The sequence below is a fragment of the Poecilia reticulata genome, linkage group LG16, assembly GCF_000633615.1.
Source record: "Poecilia reticulata strain Guanapo linkage group LG16, Guppy_female_1.0+MT, whole genome shotgun sequence".
Taxonomy (NCBI): domain Eukaryota; kingdom Metazoa; phylum Chordata; class Actinopteri; order Cyprinodontiformes; family Poeciliidae; genus Poecilia; species Poecilia reticulata.
The window spans coordinates 3,683,854-3,702,217 of NC_024346.1; the positions used below are offsets into that span (position 1 = coordinate 3,683,854).

Consider the following 18,364-nt stretch of genomic DNA (forward strand, 5'->3'; position numbering starts at 1 on the left):
TATATATATATATATATATATATTTACAGGAACAGGAACAAAATAGCAGTTGTTTGAAGATTATTAAAAACACAGTTCTTGAACAAGTGTTTTGTCAATGAAATTAAGCAACTGAAACAGTGTTCAGAGGATCCTAATGAAAACCTTTAGAGCAACTACTGCTGCCTCAACAACCAGGTTGTTGTTTGCAGTTGTTTATCTTGATCATAAAAGGTAGTTTGATATAAGGATAACTGTTTCCTTCTGACAGAAAGAAAAGTCAAAAATCTTCTCTACTTACAGACTGAGACACATAATCACACAGATCTTCTTTATACAAACACAGAGTTCCACGGTCCAAGCTGAACCACACACTTGATGCAGTCCAGACGAAAGAGACCTGAGAAGCCAACAAACACACACCCACATGCGCACACTCCGCCAGGTCTGAGGTGATGGTTTTGGTTGTGGTCCCAGTGAAAACGACACTAATTTAGAGCTAAGGAGCTTTGGCAAGCGAAATTCCATCATCTTACAACAGAGCGCTAAATGCCAGCAATGATAATGTTAAGAACAAGATGTCACTGTGGAAGCTACCATGATGCTGGCACAGATAACACCTTCTATGTTCACTTACACTTCTAATGGGATCAAACACACAGTTAGCTTTGTTACCTGACCTCATATGTGAAGAACACACAGATACATGCACACACACTATCAGTAATCACAAACACACACACACACACACACACACACACACACACACACACACGAGTACACAGACTGCTCAAGCTTTAAAACCACACTAAATACATTTTCCCCACAAACATACCTGTGGCAGGACATGTGTATCTGTATGTGTGTGTAGGAGTGTGTGAAAGTATGCCCCCACCATATGTGTTTGCATTTCTCTCAATAGTCTCCTTTGAAGGAGCCAGGAGAGGGAAAAAAAGAGGGAGATGTGAGTTAGTGAGTGAGAAAAAATAGAGAGAAGGAAAAAAATGAGGAGAACTCTGGGAATTCACTAAAACAAGATAAATATCCTTGGCTTGGCGTCGCATGGCCGCAACACTCTCGGTTACACACAAACGCACACGCCGACACAGATGCTGATTACAGAATAAATATGCGTAATCTTATGAATCAGCCATTGTTTTTGAGACGAAGAAACAGCCAGACATCAACCAGAGACAGAGATGGTGACTCTGCAGAAAGTGAACTGATGGAGGTGATCATTCATACAGGTTTATACACATGTTTCAGTGTCAATACAGATTAAAGACGCAAATGTTTTTGGGCAATTTATTACCGTAAACCTTCAACCAAGTATCTGTGTTTCAAATTCTGAGTACTGGAGTAACAAACTTGTAGTTTAACAAAACTTTAATCCCCACGAATAAACTTCAGTTTATTACACTTATCCAAGCAGTTTGGGGAAACTTTAAACGAAACTGCATAACAACTGGAAAATGTGCCCAAAAGTTAGAGCTGAACATTTTTTGCTTACTGCAGACCAATTAAAGTCCTGGAAATTATGGTTAAATAGTGTTCTGACAAAACTCTCCGGCATATGGGTAGGAACAGAATTTGGAGTTTCAGAGAAATTCTGTATTATATCCTAATAAGTAGATTATAAAAGCTGTTAAAATAAAGACTTCAAACTTGATTTCCATTCTAAAGATTCAAAACGTGACTTGGACACAAGTCTCATGTTTAGTCTTAAGTCAAAGATGTGAACATAATCCCTTAAAGAGTAGCTCTTTGAACCAAATATTAACATTGGCACCTGGTTGTATAACCGTACATACAGCATTTATGGGCTTGACAGTAGAAGCCAGAATTAGGAGGTTAATGGCAGTCCAAATTGCTCTATTTTTATTTATTACCATCATTAAACAGACATCTTAGTCAGAAAGCTACACCTCCATCAGAAAATGGGCATATTCTCCTTCTGAAGGGTGAACTTGATTCATAAACCAATGAGATTCACAGAATGCAGGCTATTAATGGTTTATAACAGCCTCTTCATGTTTAAAATACAATAAGTTAAATATGATGTTCTATATCCATGCTGTTAAGTGTTTTAAACTGTTATCAATAAAAATATAAAAATTTTCATTTTAAATGTATTTGGAAATACAGTATCCTTAAGAATTCATTAATTGATTATCAAAATTGTGTGAATGTCCCTCTGCCTTGGGTTTAATTGCATGCATAGACAATGCAAAATAGAGCATGTTAAAACATTTCATAAAACCTTGCAAAAATAAAAGCATCTCCAAAGCTCTCCCACAAAAATCTAAAAGATTGCATATTTTCTATATTTTTCTGTCCAGGTCTTCCAGGAATATAAAAATGAAGGCAAAACTGTTAAGAGATAAAAATGTAGAATGTTCTGATATAAAAGGGTGAAGGTTTAGGCAAATGACAGACGAGACAGCATCCAAATTCAGAATGTTTCCTTCAATCCTCAGGGATTTGACTTGGAAAGAAATCCTTATGAAGATCTCTGGCTTTACAATACATGCACTGATCCAAACTTTGATAAGAAACAGTCTGCTTGAGAAAAGGAGATACAGGGCACATTGCAACTCATTTGCAACACATAAACTAACTAAACAATAAGGTAAGCAGGATCATAAAACAAAGGAGCAAAGCCAGATTTACAAAAATCTATTTCCAAGTTCAAATTTCACATGAACCGATTTTTTAAATGGGAAAGTTAATTACCCAGATATCAGTAAATCATCTGTTGATTAGACCAACTATTCATTACAGCTAAATCCAGTTTCCACTGTAAGATAAGCTTCATAAGAATAACTAAAAAAGTACAAAAAAGTACTTTGTGTAACAATGTGTTGATTTATGATTTTTTTCTCAATATTTTTTAATATCACAAGACTTCTAAACTAAGACCATACATGTCAAATGTAATTTTATGTAATAGATGTTACAGCATTTGCTACCTACAATGAACGCAAATGTTTTCCAGAAACTTTTCAGCATCCATTAGCTCCATTTTGGAATGCAGATGTGTACATTATTTCAGTGTAATATAGTTCAACAGACTGGAAATCATTATGTGTATGATTTCCATACACTCCAACCACATGACATACTTTGTACAGTTATATTTAGAGCTAATTAAATAATGGAATAACCCAACACACAGGGATCATTGTGGCAGCAGTACTTCTCTAACAAACAGGAATGCATTTAATCAAAAAATCACAGGCATATGGTGGGATTTCTTTTATGAGGGGATGGAGTGTATATTAAAGTTGGCTCATATTCACTGGAGTGGTTAAATTCCTTTAAAGGGGGAGTCATATACAGAGCAGCAGACAAAGACTTCCTGACTGGAATAAAACGAGCTTAAGCAAAATCAAACATTAAACACAACACTATTAGCTCATATTAGCAGTTTATTTGGTTTAAACTTTTTGGATTTAGCTGAATGATTAAAAAAATTAATTTAAATGTTTTTTTTTCATGTATTGAAAGTGTTAACATAACTAGACACAAGGTCATGCTTCTCCATCCTAAAATATTGACCACATCAAACATGATGTTTTAAATACAAATCTTGTTTTATTATTTAGCTTTTTATTCCATTCGTTTAGAAATTGCTGTGAATTTACATCATTTTTAATAATATTGCTTATAAACATTCTTTGCCACAAACTTGAATTCCTTATTTCAATTTCTTCTCATGGCGTATTTGTGTATTTTTGTTACAGGATATGTTTGTTGTTTTTGACTCTGTGCATTTAACACAGACTTCAAGATACGTTTGTCTAAATAAAGACACATCTTGCATTTTCTTTATTTTTGTTACGTTATACTACTTTTCGATTACTAGTTTTCATTTGTCAAATATTGTGGTATTTCTGACTTTTATAAGCCAACTCTCATGTATAATCTCATTGTATTGGAAATTCACAGCCTTTATTGAAAAGCCCAGACCAGAAATGGAGCTTTTCAATCACCACTCCAATGTGGTCTCCTGACATACAATGTCAAAGAAATCATATATGTTTACAGTTTTTGGTCAAAAGCATGAAACTGCACATATCATCTTGTAAGTTGCAAAGTTGGTTTCATTTACACAACGGCTAAACAAAAGCTTCCCACAACCAGTGCAGAATGTAAACAGCACCCTGCTGTGGTTTTCAGTGCTTCGGTTGAAACTCGTGTGCCAGAAAAACGGGGAGGTGGAAGGTTTGAAACGGTGACAGAGTCAAAACTGACCTCTGACTCCGAACGCAGTCAAGTGTCAATCAGTTGTCGCCACCAGTCCTAATAAGTCAAAGTAAGTGTAAAATCAAATCTGGTCTCCTGGCACTAATCTATGCGAACGTTTAATTAAAGCTGAAGAATAAAAGGATTTGAAATCTCTCCTCCTCTAATCCCCTTCCAGCGTAATCGCTTTCCAACACAGAGGACTTCTTAAATCTTCTGCTTGGTGCTCAACAACAGCAAACAATGATGTCATTAGCAGGGTGGGATACTTGTTCTTGTTGTAATCCAAATGGCTAAAAATGTCATAATTTTACTGAATAATCTAATAATGAGTCTCTACAGAATGTAACTAATTGTATTACTGAAAGTTTTGACTACAGGATTGTTGCTTTAAATAACACAATTTGTTCCTTTTTGTGCTAGGTGGACCGTTGAAACTTTTGAAAAAAAAAGTACTTCATTATTTTCCATTTGCTACAGGTCATCTCCTTTAAAAGCTTTCTGTAATGACTTTTGTTAAGCTGTCTTGTTCTTTGCGTATTATCTTCTCTTCACGAGCAATAAGCTTCCTCTGTTTTCTGTTATTTTTCTTATGCCTTTACTGTCCCTTTGTTTTGTGATGAATATGCGATACATGCAGCGCAGACAGCAAATAAATGAAAGCAGATGAAATAGGAAGAGTTAGATAAATGGACGTGAATTAATATTTTTCTGTATCATTTTATACACTTTTTTTCTGCTACTTCTGTAAACATATGATACCCTAATCTGCATTGCATTTTCCCCATTTTGGCAAATGAGTCCCTTTTTGTTTGTTTTTTCATCAAACAGTTCAGTTTAGCTGTTCTCGAACACACATTTTGAAGAATATGCTTACAATAAGATTTTAACCCTCTATGTGTGTTTAAACTTAAACATTCCAGCTGGAAATACTACAGTGTGGCATCTGGGTAAAGAGCAAAGGGCCTAAAGTGAAAAATACGTTGTTTTATTCTGTGCATGTCAAGAATGTCTGATGAGGTTCACTGATGACTGTTTTTATGTTGGCATCTATAACACATGTACCTAACAGTGTGCAGAAAAGTGACAAGAAAATGACAAAAAAAAATGGAAATGCAAAACAGAAAGGACTCCGAGGCGACATCTCCTCTAAATTCAACCGCTTTGGAAAGGAGCCGATGAAAAAGAGCTAGTGTTTTGGTACCTGGGTGAATAAGCTTTGAATGTCTGGATTGAATGCCGAGGACATCTGCGTTCCTGTATGAAGACCCTCTGGAAGATTTTTTTTTTTTTTTTTTTTAATTTAAGGCCTGCAGTGCATGTGCAAAAATTGCTTTAATCTTTTCTTTTTCCAAATCTCACTCTTTCAAGTTCCTTTAAACTCCCTCAATCCACCTCCTCATCTTTCTTCTTTCACATGTCCTCACATTCGGTGTATACACACAATGCTCACTCTTTGTATGTCTGTCTTTCTAGTTTCCTCCTTTTCATCCCTCCATCTCTTCTATCTTTCTCAGAATGTTCCCCTCTGATCCCTTCCTTAACATTTTCCAACCCCTCCCACTGCTGACCACATCCACATGTTAATAATAAAGTCTCCTCCAGCTCCACCACATCTATGAGGAAATCCTCTGGCAGGTCATCTATGCCTGTCTGATAAAGAGCAGCACAGATGCTTCATCCTCACTTCTCTCCTCATCCCTCTATGTTTTTTAACATGGTGATCATACTGAAGTACATTCTGAGCCCTGAAGATGTGGCTTGACCCTAGTGAAAGACCGGTATGGATTGTGAAATATTCCAGCCACAGCTGCAGCAGCACTCAATATTCTTCAACCTGATTATAATCTAAGGAAAAAAGAGAAGAAAAAAAAAGATGGCACTTGATATGATCAATCCTGAGGAAATTAAAAGAAATAAGAGCCATACTTGGCTCAAATCTATCTGGTGGTCAAAGAAAAAAAAAAAAAGAAAAAAAAAATCAGATTTTGATTTATGCTGAAAAGCAAAGCTAATGCACCTGATCTTGCTGATATAACAAAGTAGTACAGTGTCAAACTTGATACATTTTAATTCTAGCAAATTAATAACCTGATGCAACTTAGAAGGAAATAGGACACCAATTAAAGTCCACCACAATTTAAAAAGGCTGACATGATCTAATTCGCTTATTCATGGCTGAACAGAGAAAAAAATCTGATGCGGATCAAAAAACACATGAAATCACATCATGCTTTCAGACTGTCCTGCTAATTGCATGGTGATTCAATGGATAACAGTGCTGCATCATAATATGTCCTCAAAGTTCTCCCTCAGCTTAAGCATTTCAGCATCTAAACTCTGTATCAGGTGTTGCTATTAAAGCAGTGAAAGTCCTCTCAAAACAACCAAACCATTATTTGTATGGAAACCGTGAAAGCATGTCATTTGGAATACAACAGCTCACTAAATACTGCTTCCAAACCAAACCAAAGGTGGTTGTTACAAACAGATGATCTAGTTTCAAATGATCATCAGAGAAGCATTTCCATGCATCTAGATACCTGGTTCTATGAATGAGAAAGACATTGCACATGTGCGCGTGTGTGTATATAAAGAAAGACTCAGTCTGTGGAGTATATTTGATTTAGCAGGGGTTCCTCATTAAAAGATAAAGAGAGAAAATCTATCATCATGGAGACAGCCAACCACAGTGGACACTCTCCATACAGCCCCATGAAGAGAATGCTGACTGTCAGCCATTTGAATGAAAGACAGCCATTCATTGATAAGACAGTCAAATAAACAGACCATAAAGGAAAACAAACCGGACCACCACTGCTTTTCTGTGCTTCATTCAACCTCAAGAAGGGTCTCAGTGTGTGTGATGGCGAGACAGTGAAAACCCGAATGTAAATGTGTTTGTTCTCAGGGTAAAATGTCCCCTGAGGGGAAAAGACTGCGAGAGGAAGTTTCTATGCTCCCATAAGTCCTTTAATCCGAATATCAAACACACGTGGCTCCGGAGGGACTGCCATTCACCACAGATAAACCCTCATGTTCTGCCTGTTTTAATAAATACACACTTGATAATGTGATGACAATTCAACGGTCCACAGAGAATAAAGTACACTCAAGAGAACAGATTACATAAATATACATGTCACTTAAGAACTGTGTGTTCAAAATTAAATTATATTTCATAATTATAAGACAGATAATAAAGTGTCTGAACCACAAATACCATTTAGTTCTTTGCAACTTTTAAAACTCATGTTCAAACAGTAAACATTTGATGCAACATTATAATTCATTGGCTTCTGTGTTAAATGAGAACATCAGCTGGGTGCTTTACAGTCATATTACGTCTGCAGATGTGGACCAGGTTCTTGTTCATTTATCCTTTTCTGTGTGGACTGTTTCAAGCTTTCTTATCATGTACAGATATATCAACTAACTGTGAACAACCAGTGCATGTTCTTCTCTTCGTAAATGTGCTACTTTGGTTCAGACTCCTTACTGTTCCTATATAAAATGAGTGTAGCAAAAGACAATGCTTTGTACCTGCAGATACATCAGATAACTCAGATGTTTTGAAGGAAGGCACAATTTTGTAAGAGACGGTTAAGTTTGTCTCCATCTTTCCCCATGGTTTTGTTTTGTGTCATTTTCTAATTATATCTGGGTTTATTATTATCAGAAAAAGGTTTTGCAATATTCAGTTATTTATTACTGCTAATATAGTTTAGCATATCAGTTACCGTCCCTTTGTTTAGATTTTTTTTTTCTGCTCTTCCTTGTGTTTCTTCATCTGTATGTTTTGGTTTATTTTCATATGTTAGTTTCTGGCTGTTTCCATTTTTGCTTATGGATTCCTTTGAATCTTAGCTCAGCTTCTTTAGTATTAATTAATCTTCCTCCCTCCAGCTGTTTCACATCCCCTCTGATTAGCTCACCCATTTCCTTTATCTTTTTCCACCCCTGCCTCAGTATTTACTCTCCTGGTTTTTCCATTGTTTTTTGCTTGATTCTTTCAGTGTCCATGTTCCATATGCTGGAAAAAAGGAAACTGAAACTGTGCTCTTGTCACACATAGGATCCAAGCACAGAGACTATATCAAGCTGAACATGTGAACCTTTATACAAACCCACTAAACGTACAGGATCTACTGATAAAACAATCACAGAACCTAATTTCAATAACTCCAAGCTTCCCAGAATCTGACAAATTAGTAGCACAATCCCAATTAAAATATGAAACACAACAGTGCATATTTTGCAAAAAACATATCAATGGCTTACTCAGATAAAAATAAAACTATAGCCTATTCAAGTTTCAAATAAGCATTTTATTTTATTTTTTTTCTCTATAAAAAGATATCAGAGTTGAGAGATCTGACTGTTGGTCCTGCTTTCCACAGTGGGATCTGTGTTTAACCGTGTTTAGAGCACCATTTGGGGCCAGATAAATCAAGTGGCTGTCTACCAGAAGCCTCCATTAGGGGCCCAGCGAGGCCCCTGGATGGCCTGTCAGTCACCCCGTCAGTCAGCGAGCCACCCTCTTCCAGCGTTTGAACTCATAATTACAGGGAGACTCCGCTTGGTTTGGCCCAGAATGGCTCCCGAGGTCCCCCACCACCTCCCAGAGAGCAGCTCCTGCTAGCCCTGCGCTAATGCTAATACTAACAAACAACGAGCGTTTCGCCTCAAGAGGAAACGGCGCTGAGAAAAATATTTATGGAAACCGAAAAGACTCTCTCCCTCTTCATCCCCCTTTGGGCTTTTCTTCATTCATCTTGCAGAGACTCATTCAGGGCTTTTAGTTTTTATTTCGTTGAGTGACAGCTCTGTGTTAGTTTGGAGTTAAAAAGGTTAGCATGGTATTTAGAAAGAAGAACGCTAATGGTATGCACCATCTGAAGAGTACTTACAAAACAGCTGAAGTGGACAATATAAAGGCCATAGAGACTGGTGGATTTTAAGCAGTGACATAGAAGTTAAAGGAGAGATTATCCTCAACATTGAGAAATATTCAGAAATAGCCTCCAAACAAGCTGGTGATTAAGACTCATAGCTAGTTTGTCTTCTCAAAGTTAGCTACACTAACACATCATAAGCCATCACTCAGAAATCGTTCTTTATCCTGAAACTCATAAATCATAAGCGGCTGTTTGACAGATTGGGTATATTTTGGATTTCAGCCACTTTAGGCGGCAGATGAAAGATTTTGCATTCAAACGTACACACATTTAAAGTAAGATGTGGCCTGCTAGATCTCAGGAGTTCATGAATAAAATATAGACCTACAAAGGCAGCATGAACAATGGAAATATTATCCTCCGCTGCATAAATGTATACTCGACCACAGAGTATTCTCACAGGGAGCCCGTTCCTCTTATCTCTGACGGGTCGTCAGCGATGACTGGCCACTGCATGTGGAGACACACACTGCTAACGAGGTGGGGGAAATTCTTCCCCTCACAATCATCCAAGATTGATGCAGAAAATTTACCCGGCAGACATTCCTCTGAATCCAAATGAAAGAGGTGCCTGGTTCACCAACATTCCTGATTGGCCACACATTCCTTTACGAGTCTGACGACGGTGTGATTGCAGGCATGGGGCCACGGCTTCATGAGGTAAACTTTCATAAAAGTTCCACTTTCAAACCAGGTTTCACCTGGTGAAGGATTTATACTACAAAAACTCGGATTTTAACCCCTCTGCTAAAGATTAAAAAAACATCAACTTCTCACTTTAAATCAAATGTGTGAGGTGGTGTTTGAATTGTTAATCCTCAAAATAATAATAATAAAAAGACTATCTGGTGATTGTAAAATGATTTGGCCATAACTTGCATCTCAAAATATCCAACAAGAAATAAAAAAGCGATTGTGAGAAAAACAGAAATAACATTGAACTAAAACAAAAATACTACAAAGATAACTATCAAAATGTAAAAACCATTCAATAGAATAGTTTGAAGGACATATTAAACCCCAGTAAAACACCAGAAAGCCGTGTTTCAGATATCTTTAAAAAATCTGGAGTCAAACTGCTGAGTTTGTCCTCGGAAGCATGACTCTTAATCCTGACATGAATTATTAATTTGACGCATTCATCACTCTTCCGACCAGCCATCAATAGCCTCCATTATGGCGATGTGTATACATTACAGAGTGTATAATGTGTCAGAAACTTCCCGCATGCGAGCCGCTGGATGGCGGGAAGAGAAGGAAACAGAGAGAGGAAGACTGAGAGAAAGTAAGAATGATGGACAGGAGCGACAGCAGAAAGCATTACTTTGAGGATGAGAGTCACGATTTCGCAGCTAGAAATCAACCTGAACGACGTGAGACAGTGGCATTTTGAAAGGTTAGACACTTATGGATTAAAAAGGTCAGGAGTGTGAGTTACAAGGTCGCTCAGACTTTACAAGTGATGCAAATTTTGTAAGGAACCTGGACATTTCACTACAGGGGCCTACTATGAAATAATGGACACAACGAAAGCTTTTTAATAGTAGTTTATGTGTAGAAATCTACATCTTTACAACAAAATGTCTATGATTACATAATTTGTTGTTAAATTTGTTGCATAATTTATTCTTGCAACTCAGGATGACCTTTTCTCTGATTATGTGTTACACATTCATACTTAATAAAAAGTTATCAGAAGAAGGGCTGGAGAATAAAACAACAATCATGTGTCCAGCAATAAACACATGATCAATATCAATAGAAAATATGTAGAAAATTGATCATTTCACTGAACTCCAATCCCCAACTGTATATCTTTTTGGGGCATGTAGGTTACCTAGCACAAACTTGTTGAGTAACTTGCGCAGCATGTTTTGCCACCATGCCTCATAACTGCTTAAAATAAAATAAAAAATAAAAAAAAACAAAGAGTGAAAAGAGAAAATGAGCTCAACAGCTGGGGAGAATATTGTGGACAAAAGAGTCAAGTTCAAGTCATCAGTTTGGCATTATTTTGGATATTTGAAACAAAAACCTAATCAGTAAATATAAGGTTACTGACGTTTGACTGACATGAAACGTTTATATTGTGATACGTTTTCAGCTATATTGTCCAGCCTTTGGCTCTGCTTTTCCCTGTCTGAGCTTTGTGTAAAGAGAATCAGGTGTCTGGAATATGCAACCACATATTTAACTCATAATACTGCTGGCTTAAAATGACATACTTGCCTTGTCTGTTTTTGACACTATAGATTTGGAGTCTTATTCCAGGGATTATTCAGTGTTTGGAATGCTGAGTCAGCTTATTCTCCACATAAAAAGCTAAAGCAAAGTTAAAACTCTGGATCATAGCAAGAAAAAGGGAACAAAAGAAAAACACCCAGAAGCTCAGTTTCCAAACCTAATATTCAGACTTTTAACATAAAATAAATACATTTTAACACCACAAATACAATTACAATTGACTAAAGTGTTTAGGGTGAAGACATCAAACAGAGTTGGTATAAAAACACTTAAAAGTGGATTTATTTAGATGGAGGCAAGTAGCCAGCTTAAGGTGAACTCTGTTTATTTTAGCTCAAATGGCATTAGCAATTCAACAGCCTCATTTATTTTCTCTCATTAGTCTTCAACTAAAACCTGAGAATCCCGAGAATCACTTTACCTGAAATGACTGAGGTATCGAAGAACAGGGTTGGATGCAGCACAGCTCTGCAAAACAGCAAAATGCTGACAGCTTCAGCAGCTAATGAAGAGATGATGTCACCCTGCCCTGCTCAGTTAACAAGAAGCTAATGAAAAGTGGAAAAGATGACCGCCAAGTCAGCCTCTAGAGTAAACAGCACAGGCAAGCAACCATCACTTTATCTCACTCAGAAACTTGCGGTCCCGCCCTGCTCTAAGACTCGGCAAAGGCAGAGCAAAAAAAGCTGGACAGATGCTTTAATTTAAAACCTCTTTTACATTGACCTCAGCTTTACTGTCCACACACATGGATCTATGCCCGCTTTTTTTTTTCCAGCACAGTCAGTGAGCATAACTTTAACCATCAGATTAGATGCCAGATCCCAAATATACTTATAATCAGAGTGGCCTTGGTTATCCATATCTATCTCTGTAGTTATACTGCTATAGGCTTAGGCTGCTAAAGAAATAATGAAAACTTGCCTCACTCTGTTAAATTCTCCTACTACTCTCCAATTTTTGCAGCAGCTTCTGTTATTTCAGCTCTTAACTATGTTTTTTTTTTCTCTTCATCACGCAGGAGGAGGGAATGTCAGTGACTGAAAACAATCTACTGGGTTTCTTTAGATTGAAAACTTTTTAACAATCTAAACAATAAACTCAACCTGTCCATACATTGTTTGGTAACCATTCTCTATGTATACTTTACCTGAAATACGGGTGATTGGCCTGAATAAATTGTTTGTCAACTAATGAGAAGTTGTGAATTGGTGCCATATAGATAAACTGAAATAAATAGAAAGCATATTTGACTCCAAACCCATATTTACATCATTACTTCAGTTTCTGACCCTCAGACATGGCTTTTAGGTGTCACAATGTATGGACTGTCCAAGATATCCTCACAGGCTCCACTAACGTCCAGCCTCTGAAGACCTAGAAACTGAAATTGGTCTTTTGAATCATAGATGTACACGCAAGCACAAAGTGATGATGTGTTAGTGTGAATTTACAGCGTGAAGTTTGTGGTCTGGTGGTTTATGGACTTCCTCTGTTTAGGCGATTAGCTGTGAGATCACACTCACTTTCACACACACACACATATACACACACATGCATGCAAACGCAGAGAGAGAAGATTAAAGAGGTGCTGCTTACTACTGATACAATTTTACCACACCTCTCTCTTTCACACTCTACGCCGTTAATGGTTTATTAATGGTTTGTGTGTAATTGTGGTGATTCAAATACAAAATTAGTAAAAAAAAGAAAAACCAACAAAAAAACACAAAAACTTGACCTACATAAATCTGCAGAAAAAGCTCATTTTTCTTTGCCTTCCTTTTTAGCAAGTTTAGTTGCATTCATGGTATTGATCGAGCTTTTAGACATATGTTTTCAACAGGGTCGCTGTAAGCTCTAACGTTAAGCTCCATTTATTCCAAGCCACTTTGAATTGTGCTTCGGACCTTTGTTATCTTGAAATTCACTATTGGGAATTGGATCAAGACGGATCCAACCAATAAAAAATCTCCAGGCCAACTGACATTTGCAGCTGCTCGCATGTTGATTGACAAGTTGATTGCATTCTGGAAAACATTCTATGCTCAGAGGAGACAAAGATTGAGAATTTTTGGGCAAAACCACAGGAACACTGACAGGACAAGTCAAGCATTGAACCAACAGTAAAGCATGGACGTGCATAATGCTAAGGGGTTATTAGAGGTGAATTGGACAAGGTGCATAAAGAAGAGGAATTATCTCCAAGTTCCTGTCTGACATAATTTGATATTTCAACAGGACTGTAGACTGAAGCAGACATCAAAACTGGTTTAGAATGAATAACTCAGATTTATTTTCCTTGTGTCTTGGCCTTGCCTTAATCTCCATACAAAATTATTATACTATCAAGTTCATGTCAAGAAATAAACCACTTAAATGAGGTCTACAATTTCTCAAAGTAAAGGAGTGGTCAGATATCCAGAGTGAATCATGTCTGATCATGATGCATTTTGCTTATGAGCCTTAAGCAACAGATTAGTGGGGGTTTATGCATATATTTAAACCTGTGTGATAACAGAAAATCCACAATTCTTACTTTATAAATGTATTCAAGTTGTTTGTAGTATATCCATATCTCCCCACCAAAGATAAAGTTTATATGCATCAATATAAACCAAAATGTAATATGGCATTCATTATGATGCTGAGTGTGCAGTCCTCATCATTGCCATGTGAATTTTAATCTGTCATGTGATGATTTTCGTTTTTTATTTTTTATCTGAGGTTTGGTAGCCGGTGGCCAGCCCATCTAATTGTGGTCATAACTTTCAGTTCCTGAATTAAAAATGAAATGACATTACAGAGTGTGGGCATGCATCCTGTTTCTGTCTCTGACCTGGTTGTAAGTGGCGTCCAGCAGTTTGTCCAGGTTCTGGAGAGGTGCCGGGGTCTTGTCTTTGAATCGAGTCAGCAGTCGCCTCTGGATAGCTCTGAACTGGACAGCTCGCTCTGACAGCAGATCCTGATACTGCTGAGCACTGACACGCAGCTAAGATAAACAAAAACAAAATACCAAACATTTCACTTCTTTTTTTTTTTTTTTATAACTCCTAAACATGACATGTCTGAGTTATATCCACCTGAAAGTGATTGTCCACAGACAGGAAGTATTCTTGAAGTGGCATAGGACCGCTAAAGCTTTTCTTGAAGTCTTTGATTCCCAATTTGGAGAAATGTTGATCAAACCTTTGAACGAGTTCCTTCACCACCAACCACATGTCCTCAAAACTGTCGCTCTGAATGCGGTAACGCTCTATGAAGAAGGGAGATGGGCAAATTTTTATTTTGTTAACATTATAATCATCACAAATAAAGTGAATCACATCCTGGAAGAAAGTGAACTACAACTGCTTCTGGTTGTAATAATAGAAAAGAGCCGATCAGTATTTTCTTCTTGCTAATTTTGGTGTTTAAACTGTTTAAACTTTACCTTTAATAACATAAAGTTACTGAGTAATTTTTAAAGTGCAATCAGAAATACTTTTATAACAAATTTATATCAATAATGATTTCTTGGTTAATGTCAAGTTGTCATAACAAAGACATTTTGAATAATGTCAGCTTTGTATTAAAGTGTCATAATTTACCGAATTACGCTTTCTGACAACAGTCATACATTTTCATGAAGGCTTATTCATGTTCATGACATGTGTTATGTCATGTTTATGACAGTGTCATGTCAGTCTTATTCACCCCCTTTCAAATAAAGTTACCAATGCTACAAAAGGCACCAAAAATAGCATCAGTAGCCGTGGATATAATTTGGAAAGGAAACTCTTTTGAAAAGTTTAATCCCATGTTCTAACTAGTGTCAATGGTGGTTAACCAGCACCACCTCCTGTATGTTACTTCATACTAAGACTCACGGGAGGTCTTAGAGGCCAGCACAGTGACTTTGGCTCCTGATAGAAACTGAAAAGCCAAACTGTTCCCATCCTTATCTTCTGTTTTTGTTGAAAACTCTGCAGAGGAAAACAGAGAGAAAGAAAACAGCATGATGAGACAGATATGACAGTCTAATCATGATACAAGACGCCAACAAAGGTGAACAAAATACAGTCACACTCTTCCCAAACACAATGAAAGCTTACACAAATCCCCCGTGAAAGAAAAACACAATCAGTAGTACTACTGAGTTTGTGTTTACACGGCAAACCGCTGAATGTAGCCAACTACTAGATGTTCCCAGTGGTGAAATAGCAAATACTCATGCATAACACATTCATGTAAACACACAACTACACTCAAACATTAGGCTACATGTATGAATGTAAAAACAATCTGACATCTACAAATGTCTTTAACTTCTCTCCAGTGATTACAGGGATTGTTGTTGTTTTTTCCCTTGGAGGGAAGTCCGGAGACGGCAAACTCCCTGAATGGATGACAGTAAAATGGTTTGTAAACACTAAAGTGTGATTTTCAAGAAGAAAGGTTCCTTCATGTGTTTTAAAATTAACATTTCAGATTTATTGGATTTTGAGTTCTTCCCAAATAGTTTTGCAAAAGATGTCACATTAAAATCTTTTAACAACTTAGGCTTCAATGTGAGTTTATTTATTAAGCAGAGAAAATAAATAATTATTTGTAAAGCATAATTTTTGGAATTTCTAATTATTCCTACTTCCTCACTGAAAATTAAGGCTGAATGATATGATTGAAAAACATATCACAACACAGGGGTTTTATATCAGTCCATGTCAATAATTACTGATGCGTTTTTTTTTTGTTTTGTTTTTAAATAACTGAAATAGTGCCAAACTGATGACATGACCTTCACTTGTTTCATTCAGTTTCCTTAAGAGCTGTTGTTCTCATTTTCTCCCTTAATTACACAACTTTGTGTAACTTTTTTAGTTTTAAACAACTATGAAATGGTAAACGGCTGCTACACAACTTACTCAATAGGTTGTGCGTTAGTTGATGCCACCAAATTTGCTTGGCTGTGCGTGAGACGTTGAGCATTTAAAGCCTACATCTCCCAAAATGCTGGGCGTTCTGGATCAGAGTTCAGTGAAATTATTGTGTATTACCTGCTGATATTATACATTGTTATTGATTTATTTCCCAGCACTAATTAAAATTAAATACTGTGTCTGCCAATGTCAAATAACCTACTAGCAAAAATAAGATGAATTTCTTTAAGGGGTAAAAAGAAAGATCTCAAATTTAAGGATGCAATTCATGTTGTTTTAGGTATTTTGTTTTTCCAACAGGAACCTGCAAACTTTCATTTTAGGGACCTTAGTTTCAATCTAATTTCAAACAATCAACGCTACAAAGACATTTACTTCAGAATGTTTATACATTTCTAAGAAAAACTGATAAAACTTTCAGTTTTAAACAAAAATTACCATACCATTTTCATGCAAAGTATTAATAATTACCTCTGAAGATAGAGCTGATATCAACTGGTGGCTGGTTGGTGTCCACAGTGATCTTAAACTTGGTGTTTTTGGCTGGAGATGAAGGTACACACACCAGAGCCAGAGGAAGACTGAACCTGGACTGGAGAACCCTGGGAACCCCTAATGAAAACCAAATACTTTGAAGTTAAAATATATTTTCCAATAAACTATAATTACCACTGCAGCTACTACAAACATATTATCTTGTAATAATGTTGGGTTAATCTGCAGTCTTTGTCCCTTGATGCTCTATTCTCGATAAACATCCCCTAATTTGAAGCCGACTTCCTCTTCAGGTAGATTGTTGTGAAATTAAACAAGGTCACTACATCACCTCCGAGCCTTTCTCTCCAAACAGCCAAGAGGTCAACATCTGTTAGCACAGTAAGCACTTCTGGTGTTCAGATTACCTGAGTGCTCAGAGACTTAATATCAACACCAACTGTGAAGGTGTGTCTGTCGAAGATCCCAAAGAGAAGTTTTGTAAAAACGAAGTTTTCAGCAGAAAAAAATAACAAAACAAAAAAAACAGAAGGATAAGTATGTCCAATGACAACTATGTTGTGATCTTAAGCAGTGCTGAGTTTGGCATAAATCAAGATTTAGTAAAAATAACAGAGCGAGCAAGTAGAAGAAAGGTGGAATAAAAGAGTTGTTAAGAAGAGATGAAGTAAAGTAACCAGGCGAGAGGAGAAAACCTGAACCCAGGAAAAAAACTGGAAATAAAACAGCATCAGGGCGACGGAAGCAGAAATAACTGGAATTGACAGCTGGGTTTGGACGGAGGTTTAATTGTGGAAAGTCCCTGCTTATTTCAAATAGTAACAATTACCTACAACTACTGTGCACCTTTTCATTCCAGAAAAGCAATTATTATGTAATTATTTTAATAATTCAATTTGATTTAAATACAAGGACCGAAAGGCATCAAGAAAAAGGAAAGTGGTAAAGCCAAAAATAACAAATCTTGAAAAAAATATATTTTAATATAGAAAGACGAACTGTGGTCCAGTTTCTTCAGTTTTTGCATGCCTAATTTAGTCGTTGACCTTCGTTCTGGATGGCTGGATAGTTATGCAACAAATTACATTCGGCAAACACAAAGAAGGGTCATATAAACAAGATGTCACTGCGATTATGGAGAAACTCTGTTAGATGGGAGGTGAAAGAGCAACACTTTCAAAGCACCTTTTTAGTACCAGAGTTGTACAAATGAATCAACTGTTACATGTTTCTAATTTACATTTATACTGGGATGCTTTTATATTTTAAATTAGTTCACACCTGGATAGAGAAGAAGAGACTGTTTTTCACATGTGTGTAACTGGAGGAAAGTCTAAAATGTCCTTTTTCCATCCTACCTCCAAAGTACTCCCCAAGTTGTCATTACAGAATGTACTCTGAACACTGAAATTTACCAGCATGGAGACTTTATTTCAGCATGAGCGCTACAACCATCTTACAAGGTCTTGCTAAAATTTATTTCTATATATCCTTCATAAATCATACTGTCTGGGAACTGACAAG

The 18,364-nt window shown here is 36.7% G+C and overlaps 1 protein-coding gene across 6 annotated transcripts in view; it reads right to left on the minus strand.

The window, feature by feature from the left end:
- The window catches only part of bbs9 (Bardet-Biedl syndrome 9), a 144,754-nt gene that overhangs the window by 84,732 nt on the left and 41,658 nt on the right, over window positions 1-18,364 (minus strand). For all 6 annotated transcript variants that reach the window (XM_008430848.2, XM_008430847.2, XM_008430851.2 and 3 more), the window contains 4 exons: window positions 16,817-16,957; window positions 15,296-15,391; window positions 14,510-14,682; window positions 14,266-14,418 (listed from right to left, as the gene is read on the minus strand). In XM_008430848.2, the coding sequence (XP_008429070.1) occupies window positions 14,266-14,418; window positions 14,510-14,682; window positions 15,296-15,391; window positions 16,817-16,957 (563 nt within the window). The remainder of the gene's footprint in view (window positions 1-14,265; window positions 14,419-14,509; window positions 14,683-15,295; window positions 15,392-16,816; window positions 16,958-18,364) is intronic.